At 39.1% G+C, this 10,937-nt stretch overlaps 1 protein-coding gene across 1 annotated transcript; it reads right to left on the bottom strand.

Moving 5' to 3' along the window:
* Positions 1 to 2,942: 2,942 nt before the first annotated feature.
* LOC131695292 (uncharacterized) lies at positions 2,943 to 7,033 on the bottom strand. Its single transcript, XM_058983762.1, has 3 exons — positions 6,528 to 7,033; positions 3,243 to 4,624; positions 2,943 to 3,179 (listed from the first exon to the last, which is right to left on the bottom strand). The coding sequence occupies exons 1-3, from the start codon at positions 7,031 to 7,033 to the stop codon at positions 3,067 to 3,069; spliced, it is 2,001 nt and encodes a 666-aa protein (XP_058839745.1). The 3' UTR covers positions 2,943 to 3,066.
* Positions 7,034 to 10,937: the final 3,904 nt, after the last annotated feature.

Genomic DNA, 10,937 nt, shown 5'->3' with positions numbered 1-10,937 from the left:
CTAAGTTTTAAGAGGGGTGTCAAGACTACCACAAAACCTCAATTGTTACTTGGGTTAATAACGCGTTCGTCAACAGTTTCGGGAAACATTATTTCGCCGGGGAGCTCTTGTCCGAGTTAGACTAGCCCCACCGTCGGGGACTACGCCGAGTAGCACCGAAAACGACAAACTATCAGCTTAGGGTCGTCGGGGCACCAGTGAATTGGAAACCACCCTCCAACCGGAATCGCTGGATCGACCACAGCATTCAACTAGTGAACGTAGAGAGGAGCGTATGTACAATATCATGCCGAAACAAGGGAGTGCGTAGCAGCAGAAGTGATGTGGCAGTAATGAGACCAGCGAACTAGCATGACCAGCTAGACAGTGGAATCAAGCGAAGTGGATGAGTACAGCCCTCCCCCTCCTCTTGTTGCTTCAAATGGAATACTGGGGATCAGGCAAATGTCGGATTCTTGGTGGAGGTTACAGGAGTGGGGTTCAGAGTTTTCTTCTCTATTCAGAGTCCCTCACTCTGGCACACGATGAAGGAAATCGGTAGTATGGTCCAATTACAGAACGTGTGCTGGGTCGGTGTAAAAGGTTTACCATCATGCAAAAAAAAACTCACACACATACATACACAAGATAAAGCTTCTAATTTAATATTTAATGTTCTTCAAAACAACTCTAGCAGCTGAAACGTCCACATAATTATTGCAATTTAAGGACAGAATCGTTTTCAGGCAATCAATACTCAAACTTACACAGCGTTTGTATCAAGCTATGACATATTGATTTCTTTGTTCTTAAGATAGCTTACAATATGTTTGGTTCGCTAACCATTGCAGTCTTTTTCGAGCTGTATTCCGTCTTTAGTAACAGTTCTTGCAGTTTCGTTGCTCAATTAATCTATAAATTTAACTTTGGCGTGATAATTGCTCGTACTTGAATACTTTAAACCCATTTCCCATATATCGCTTCGTAATGTTGACAAAGTAGAGGAAAAGTTTGGAAGATATATTCGAGGGCGAATAACACGTCTTGGTTAATGTCCGCCCCAATAAGCAATACAATATGATACAAAAAATATTCACTTTCGTTAAAAATTTTCCACCATATCGTGTGTGCGCTCGTAGCTTAGAAAATAAAGCGATATGTGTTACGATACAACTCTTCTGGTGACTGTGGTTCTATTCCCAGTGTAAATATAACAAGCAGTGGTGTTCTGATTGGACAAGGGGTACAATCAGAACATTTCAATTTGCTGTTGGAGTTTGAATGATCGATAAAGAAAACATTCGCGCTTGGCGTCCTTTTAGAAGTGCATTGGCTATGTAACCTGGAAGTTCCGGTTAGATCGGAATTCGGTGGTAATAGTGAACCCTCAAGGTAGCATCTCTAGTGACAATTGAGGTTTTATGGAAGTTTTATAGTCGCTCATACAACTTAAATTGCACTTGTAGCGTGCTATAAAACTTAAATCAATGAAAATTGGATGCTAATATTGGAGAAATTTCCAATCTGCAATTGAGCGAATCAGATGAGATATCTAAAGATCATCAATAAAGTACAGCAGTACCGTAGCTCAATTTTTCAAAAGCTACAGATTGATTGGTGCAAATAACATCAAATTGTTTGCGACATTCCATACACACTACATGTAGAATATTGTAGGATGTTAGACACAGAAGGTTAGTCGCTCTCGAACATTCAGCCGTAAAGCCACGATGATCGTTTCCAAAATATTGCTGACAGTGAGCCTTAAAAGCTCCAAAAACTTGGAGACAGCAAACAATGAAGCTATTTCATGATAGTTATTACCTTCTCGCTTATTTCATTTTTGGTAGACTGGAAACATATACACGGATTTCCAGCTAGATGGAAATATGCTACTGACAAAGGTTGCTCGAGAGATGGGAATAAGCGGAGGCACCAAAATGTCGATGTGACCTTTAAAAGGAAATCCGCGAAGACTCAGTAACAAATAAGAGGAGAGAAAACAGGACAAATCAAGCATTTTTCTCGACGTCCCAGGACACCGGAACAGCCAGATAAAATCAGGACATGTTCTGGGAAACGGGGATGTCTGGTCACTCTATATAAAGTAATAACTTATTGATTAAATTGATTTTATAATCGAAGAAGGCGGTCTTCCGGTTGTCAGAAAACCTTATTCGAGGTCCGTCAATGTGTGTGTATGGGAGGAGGGGGGGGGGGGTTGTAGATCAATTGGACTTTATTATATTAGGTTTGTGGCGATCCGCCATGGTAATCCTAAGCATCATCACCGTAATTATCATCGCTCTGGTAACTCACTCTCAATCTCACCCTTAGAATCATATCACATTCCTAACTACCCGATCTCGGGAACCCTCACAAAGCTACAAATGGCCGATCAAACGATCGATAGGTACTAACCATAAGGGACCATTCATAAATTACGTAACGCAAAAATTTCCCCAGATTGACTCTCCTCTCCCCCTATGTAACAAATTGTCACAAATTTTTCTATCCCCCCCTCCCCTAACCCGTAACAAATTCTTCGAATTTTTTTTTGTTCAGAAAAACATGTTACGTAACGATCTAGCTTACTCCTCCTCCCCGTATGTCACAACTTCTCGTACCCCCTCCCCCCTAAACGCGTTACGTAATTTATGAACGGTCCCTAAGAGTAGCTCGCAGTTGTATGGGAAAACTTCAAAATGATTTAAACTAGCGTGCACACCACATTTTGAATTCCTTTTGTGGTCCCAAATGCCTGTGCAAAGTTTGGGAGCGGTCGGTGCTTCCAGGGTTTGCGCAAGTTAAGAATAAGAGTTTGTGATACTCTTTTTAAAAAATACAACTACACTACTCTACCGTTCCACATCGAATGAATTTATTTCAATTAATTAGCCCTAACTACAGTTCAATACTGCTAACTCTGTAATCCTCGCGGTGGTGCCATCCATCCGGTCACACGTTGCCATCGATTGGGTCGCACGTTGTCGTCGTCTAACAAAAATGCCTAGCTTGGCGATTGCAATGTTTGCCGGTTGTCTCGAGGAACTTCGACGTCAGCACCTGAGTCGCGTGGCTTCATCGTTAACTCGTCCTTCCTGAGAGATGAGGTTCCGTACGAATCACTTCTCTGATTGTCAAACGTCTAATGTTAGGTTGGATGTCTGGTACTGGATCTTCGACTGTTGTGGTCCTGGCTGCAGGTTGTATGTTTATGGTAGCTGATCTATGAATGAGAAATCTAAGGAGAAATGCTATACCGATTAAGCTAGGTAGGGACATAATTCCCCCGAAAATGGATAATGTTGGCCACTTTATACTGTTCGTTGATAGCCGGATAACATCCAGCTCCTTCCTCGTTTCCAGATGGAGTTTATGTAAATGGTCCAGGCTGATGTTTAGAACCTCTTGATGCATATTCACATCGATTCCGTCTAGGGGTAGTTGTATTGGGTTTCCCGGTAAGGTTTTCACTCTTGAGCTATATAAAACATTATTGATGTATAACTGACAATTTCTGAAGAAAACGATGAATGCTCCGGTCAGGTTTCTGTTTGTTAGGCCACAATTTGATGAAAGGGTGAAATTTTTCATAGTGTTTATGAACAAGTGTTGGTTGTCTAGAAAAATAACTTCTTCTTCAACTGGGTTGGTGGTAAAATTACAAGTTGCCTGTTCTCCTTTCAATAGCTTCGGTATGCAGGTTGAATTGTCCAAATTGATTTCGTTTGCGTCGAATATAGTAGGTTCGACTGAGTTTATGGAGTAAATCTCGTCTTTGTGAGTTAGATAAAATCGATGATCTATATGAATTTGCTTATTTTTGTGAATGATTGGGTATAGACGTATTTTGTTGAATATTCTCGGGTCGAGTTTTGGCATTTTTATTATGAGTGCAATTTCCAAACTGTTCGTTGCCACTGATGTCGTCGCATAATTCATTGCCTCCAGAGCAGTATGAACCGTTATATTTTCCCTAGCTAAATCATTGATTAAAATATCAATTTCACGTTGGCTCAGAATTTTTTCGTTTACTATTCCTAATTTAGCTAACAAGATTGTATCAATTATCTGATTCAATTTCTTTGATAAGTAGTTTAAATGAAATAAAATCTTAGTGGAATAAGTTTCGGCTGATCTTGTGTTAAACAGATTGATTGCCTTTTTCGTTTCAAACATTGCTTCCTTCAATTGTAGGTTTATCTCACGGTTAATCCTGATCTGCTCATTATTGTTCATAATTAAATTATTTATGGTAGAATTGATGATTCTCAAATCATTGGCATCTGGACTGCCAGCTATAAATTTCCAAACTGTGCCTAAGCTATCCCAACGTTTATGACGTCTGATAGGGTCTATGCTTTTTAATGCAAAATCTATTTCGTTAAATTTTTCTATTATTAAGTCGGAAAATTGATTTCTGCTAAAGTTTTCAAACTGATCTCTAAGGCTTTTTACTTGCATTCTAATAGTCGTTAGATTGAAGTGATGAATGTAATATGTGTGGTCAAGTTTGATCCGTGCCTCGCCTTGATCGAAGATCATGACTGGTTGACGTCCTACGTCCCGTAAGTCGAGTGTCACATCTTGTGTCGATTGAAGTTGGTCTGGTTGAATACATAATAGCAGTAGTAGTCTGAAACGTAGAAGTAGAAGTCACGTTTTATATTTTCCTAATTTTCAGGTCGTCTTTGTGGATTCGTCGGTTATCGTCAGTCGTAATTGTGCTTTTGTTAACTTTCGAAATTTTTATTTTTTTGAACCTTTTCTTGTGTTTAAGTCTTTGTCGGGTCGTCTCGTATGCGTCTTGATTTTCTTCGATCGGTACAGGTTTCTTTTTTTTATTATGGTGTTCCAACGCATTTTTCTGGGTTCGTAGTAGGTTTCTGTAAGTCTTTTCGATAATGTCCGGTGTACGAGGAGAGGGAAGAATTATTTCCAAAGGAGTGAAATTTGTGGAGGAGTGAATAGTAGAATTATATTTCTGTACGGATAGTTGGATCAGGTCTGGAGTTGAGAGATTCGGATTTTCAGTTTTTGTTATTCGGTAAATTTCTAGGAGCGTTGAGTGAAAACGTTCAACGGTTCCGTTCATTTCGCTCCGTCCGGTGGCGGTTACATATGGGTTGATTTTGTGTATGTTGTAAAAATTAACGATCTCTCCCGTCATAAAGGATTTTTCACCATCCATCACAAGTGTGTTTGGTGCTTTGTACTTTAAGAGAATATCCTTTATTGCTGGTATGAGGTCGACGGCTGCTCTTGATTCGATTTGTGTGACTTGAGCGAATTTTGAAAATTTGTCGACATATGTCAAAAAGTGAAGACTCTCTAAAAACATAATGTCGATGTGCGCTATTTCAAATGGAGCCTTTGGAATTGGTGTTTCTTGTATAGGAAACTTTATCGGGTTTCTATCATATTTGCACTCATGACAAATCTGACAGTTAGTGATAAAATCTCCTACCTTTTGAGCTAATTTTGGAAAGAAATAATTTCGAAATATTTGCTGTTTATTTTCCTGTGCACCTCTGTGGGCTCTGTAGTGTTCAGTGCGGATGATATTCCATTGGTCATCTTCCTCAGTTATGTCTTCAAGCATATTCTGAGTGAAACGAATCGTTAACAGATTTTGTTGTCCGAAATGTCTTTTATAGACCTCTTGCATTTTTCCCATTGTGTTCTCATCTGTTAACAAACCATTTACTTTAGAATAGTTAAAGTGGTTTTTTAGTACCTGTAATAATGAATCATCGTTAATTTCATTTATATAAATTGTAATTCTTGTGTATCCTGAAAATGGGGTTTCTGTTATTGTTTTATCAGGTCCTTTCTTTATTACCACTTGATGACGAAATACGTTGATTGGCGATTCAGTCGAAGGTATATAAAAGTCGTCGCTATTTTCGGCTGAATGTTGGGTTGCTGATAGGGAGCATACAATTCTGCTTAAGGCGTCTGCCACCACGTTTGCTTTTCCTGGCTTATACACTATTTCATAATCATGCTCTTCTAAATATGCCTTCCATCTTTTGAGTTTTGCATTTGTATTTTTTGGAGATAAAGCAAACGTTAACGGTTGGTGATCAGTTAGAATTTTAAACTTCGCCCCGTATAAATAGTTTCTAAATACTTGCAAAGACCAGAAGATCGCTAACATTTCCTTCTCTGGCACAGAGTATTTTTCTTCCGTTGAAGACAAAGTTCTGGAAGCAAAGTGAATCGGTTTGTCTTTGCCGATGTCACCTTGGGATAGAACAGCACCTATAGCGAAATCAGATGCGTCCGTTGTGAGAATAAAAGGTTTCCCATAGTCTGGGTAAATGAGAACGTCAGACGATTTTAATACGTTCTTCAATTTGTCGAAGCATCGTTTTTCATCACTCGAGAGCGAAATTTTTCTATTTGATGAGGGATTTCTTTCCCCCCGAAGAAGGTTTGTAAGAGGTTTTGCGATTTTCGCAAAGTCTTTTACAAATCTTCGATAATAACTCATCATTCCAAGGAACGAACGAAGCTCTTTGAGATTCTTGGGCTCTGGGTACCTATTGATAACTTCAATTTTTTTAGTGTTAGGTTTGATTCCTTCAGCACCGATAATAAATCCTAAAAATTCTATTTCAGAATGCAAAAACTCGCATTTGTCCAACTGAATCTTGAGATTTGCATTATTTAGTGTTTCTAGAATTATTTTAAGATTTTTCAAATGTTCGTTTAGGGTCTTTCCAAACACGATGACGTCATCGATGTACACATAGCATATTTTCCCTATGTGATCTCTTAGCACGTCGTCAATTGCCCGCTGGAAGATCGCAGGAGCGTTCTTCAAGCCGAACGGCATTCGAGTGAACTCATATTTCCCGTTGTTGATGGCGAAAGCCGTTTTCTCGATATCTTTCTCCCTCATTTTAATCTGGTGAAATCCAGACGCTAAATCAAGGGTGGTGAAGTATTTTTGACCCTTTAGTTGATCTAAAACATACCCAATCTCGGGCATTGGATATTTATCGGGAATTGTCTTCTCGTTCACCTTCCGATAGTCTATCACCATTCGGAATTTTTTCTCTCCTGAGGCATCGGGTTTCTTTGGTACAACCCATACTGGTGCCGTCCACGCTGAACGAGATGGTCGAATAATACCATCTTCCTGGAGTTTGCTGATTTGCTTTTTTACCTCGTCTGCATAGGCAGCAGGGTAAGGATATACCTTCTGATGAACTGGAATATCATCGGTGGTATTGATTGTGCACTCAACGTTTGTTGAGCATGTTAATTTTGCATTTGTTTCATGAAAAACTTCTTTTGAGCTGTCGAGGACAACTCTTAGTTGATTCTGCTCCTCTTCAGTAAGATGAGCTGTTCGAAAAACGCTATTGGAAGTACAGTTTGTCTGAGAATATTCGCAGAGAGGAATGACAAGTTTCTGATTATCAGAATACAAGGTCAAAGTCCTATTAGGAAAATCAATATTTGCATTCAAGTCATTCAGTATTTCTGTCCCTATGATTCCGTAGAAAAATGAATGGAACTTATGTAACAGAAATTTAGTAACGTAATTAATTTTCGGATAAAAAAAGTTTATATCTATCGCAGAGGTTGCGTTAAATTTACCGTTAGCACTAGTGATGCCTTCGGCATTGAAATCATACAGCCTGCTGTCCTTGTAGGCCCAGGCAAGTTTTGGATTGATTAAGTTAATGTTTGCTCCTGTATCTACTAAAAAGGGGAACTGTCCACTAGTAGTCTTCAAGTTGATGTAGAGCAATATAGGTTTCACCAACTTGAGTTCCATTCTAAAAAATGGGTGGCTGTAGCCTCATCTTGCTGCGGTTCTTGTTCTTGCGTATCTAATTTAGGTTCCGGTTCTGCCGGTGATTGCATATCATAATATGGATATGAATCGTCGTAATAATCATATTCGTAATTATAGAGATCTTCTGTTCGATCTTCAAAAATGGTATCGATAGGATGAGCGTGCTTTTTGAATGGGTACGGATATGCTTGCCCCGATATCGGCGGTGGTCTTTTAAGATTCATTGGTGGCCTGTTACCATAGTCCACATTGTGTGTTCTCATACTCTGGTCAATATCCATCGGCTCGGGTTTCGGTAATGGTTTCGCAGCCCAAGGCCGTGGGGGTGCCTGGAATGGATTAGGCTGGTACTGAGGTCTGGTTTGGGTGAAAGGATTGGCTTGAAAGTGTTGCCTGCCAAATAATGGCATCTGTGGAAAATTCCTTGGGGCTGGAATTGGTGGAGATGGATATCTCCTTGGAGGTGGTCTAGGAGGAAGCCTATTGATTTCCAAATCCCTTGGTTTGGGAGTTGGGGTGAAATGTTCATTTCGGAAGGGTGCCGATCTGGTATCCATATTGTGGTAGTCTAGGCAAAACTGATACGCCTGGTTTAACGTCTTTGGATTGAATGTTTTTAGTAAATGACACAGAGGTTTTTCTAACCCTCGAATAAATGCATCTATTGCTTTTTCTCGAAAATAGTCAATGTGTGAATTAGCATGGAGGAACAGTTTTTCCTCCGTTTGAATTTGAGCTACTATGGATGAAAGTAGTTCGTTCACCCTGGAGTAGTAACTGCCTAAACTTTCATTGGAGTTCTTTTTAATAGTTGTTAGTTCGAAGTCCAATGTTTTTATATCACGCTTATCCCTGTAATATAGAAGCAACGTCGATTTTATTTGTGCCCAATCATGCACAATGTTATTCGAATTGAGAATATCGGCTGCTTCGCCTCTAATTTTTCGTCTCACGGAGCGTTCAATTAAATCAATTTGAGCTTCCGTGGCTCCGGCATCTCTGTACATGCAGAAAATGCCCTCAACATCTGTAAGCCATACTAATAGTTCTGTTGGCTTACCATCAAAATTTTGTAAATCACGAATAAAATCTGGTAGTTTTCCTAATTCAATAAATTGTTGCATGGTCAACTGTGCAGCCGCAGGAATTGGGGCTGGGTGCTCCATTATTTTTTTGAAGTAAAAGTTTAATCTAGATTTTTTCTTACTAATTTTGACGGAAATTTATTTTTAATGAAAATTGATAATTAACACTTTTTCACTATACACCTGTACTCTGGATTTTCTTGGATTTTTTTGTCACTAACACTTAGAATGATAAAAAATTATTGGTACTTACATATAGGACCGTGTCCTCGGTTCGGCCGGCATGAGTTAATCCGGTCTTCTTTTTGGCGGTCCACCAAGTGTCGGGGGAGAAGAGGCAGATATTTTGGGTTGCTCCGTTTTGCTCTGCTGTGTTGCATCCACTACTCCGGACCCTACTATCAATTGGGATAATCCACGGTGTCCTCGCTTCTCGCTTTGTGTCGGGTTTTTTTTTTAACTTGTATGTGGCTCCTTGGACCACCACTATTTAGATTTTTGCACTTTTTTGCTTGGCTCTAGAGACCAGGTTGTAAGATTTTTTTCACAAGTCACTCGAACACTTATACACTTCCCGGCACGAGATGGATCTCGCCGGAGCCTCCAGTTAAGAATAAGAGTTTGTGATACTCTTTTTAAAAAATACAACTACACTACTCTACCGTTCCACATCGAATGAATTTATTTCAATTAATTAGCCCTAACTACAGTTCAATACTGCTAACTCTGCAATCCTCGCGGTGGTGCCATCCATCCGGTCACACGTTGCCATCGATTGGGTCGCACGTTGTCGTCGTCTAACAAAAATGCCTAGCTTGGCGATTGCAATGTTTGCCGGTTGTCTCGAGGAACTTCGACGTCAGCACCTGAGTCGCGTGGCTTCATCGTTAACTCGCATTGCGTTCAAAGTTTGTATAGGATTTTATATGGGGAAATCGATTATTTTACGTTATTTTTTTCGTTAATAATTTACGTTAATAAAGATCGCTATTACACTCAATATGAAAAACCAGCTTTATAAAACTATAGTTCAAACCTTGGTTAACAACTTTGTCGAAGACGGTAACTAGCTACGAGTTTTCAAAAAATAGTTATAACGATTTTAAAACTTATGGTTTAATCCAAATTCAGAAATTTATTATTTTTTTCAACACTGACAGCGCACCACCAATATCGACATTAAAAACTAAAATAAATGAGAATATATTCATCGCAGAGACTTGGTACTTTTGAATGAAATGTTCAGAATGAATTGCTGAATAACATAGACGTAGTCAGAAAATGAAAAGAATATGATTGCAAATTATATTAACACAGAAATATTTATATTGTAATCCAACTATTTTGTGCAACTGTAGGTACCGGTATTTAGCCCTAAAATAAAAAGAAAAACAAAAACATTGAATCGCTTTTTTCTTACCATGGAGATTTTCAATATAGGACTGAAATGCGAGTTTCGGCAGTATGGGAGTCGTTTGAAAGGGGCTACGTGAAGCTTACTTCATATATACCGTCAACTTACCTTGGAACTGAGGTAAGTTGGCGGGATTTCCGTGCAACATTCCTAGTAACAATTGAGATTTTATGGCCCTTTTGAAGGCCTCCTTAAAACATAGAATGCACTTGTAGTGTGCTTGCTTTAAAACTAGAAATGGGATGTTTAGGAATGAATTCGAATAATTCATCAAGCTAAGATGCAGTTAACAATCTGTCCGTTTAGGCAACATATACTATTTTGCACGATCTACAGAATAGAGCGAAATAAAAAATGATAATTGAAATACAACTAACCCCAACTCCCGCGAATATTACGGAAAGCATACATTTGCAGATCCTACAATGTAAAAATCTCATCGTCGACTACGCCTTCAATCTCTACTTTTAGAGCGGATAAATAGACTTTTTAATCCCGCCTAAAGTGCTCGTTTCAGTATCGTTTGAATTGGCTATCGCGATACTAACCTTGTCCTTGTTCGATGTTTCGGTCACAGCCGAAAATTGAGCTGTCAGGTCTTATAAAATCTGTAAAAGATCCAACAATTTAGTTTTTGATCGAA

The sequence above is a fragment of the Topomyia yanbarensis genome, unplaced genomic scaffold (assembly GCF_030247195.1).
Source record: "Topomyia yanbarensis strain Yona2022 unplaced genomic scaffold, ASM3024719v1 HiC_scaffold_32, whole genome shotgun sequence".
Lineage (NCBI taxonomy): Eukaryota > Metazoa > Arthropoda > Insecta > Diptera > Culicidae > Topomyia > Topomyia yanbarensis.
The sequence above is the reverse complement of the archived record's forward strand: the minus strand, read 5'-3'. Positions and strand labels throughout refer to the sequence as shown.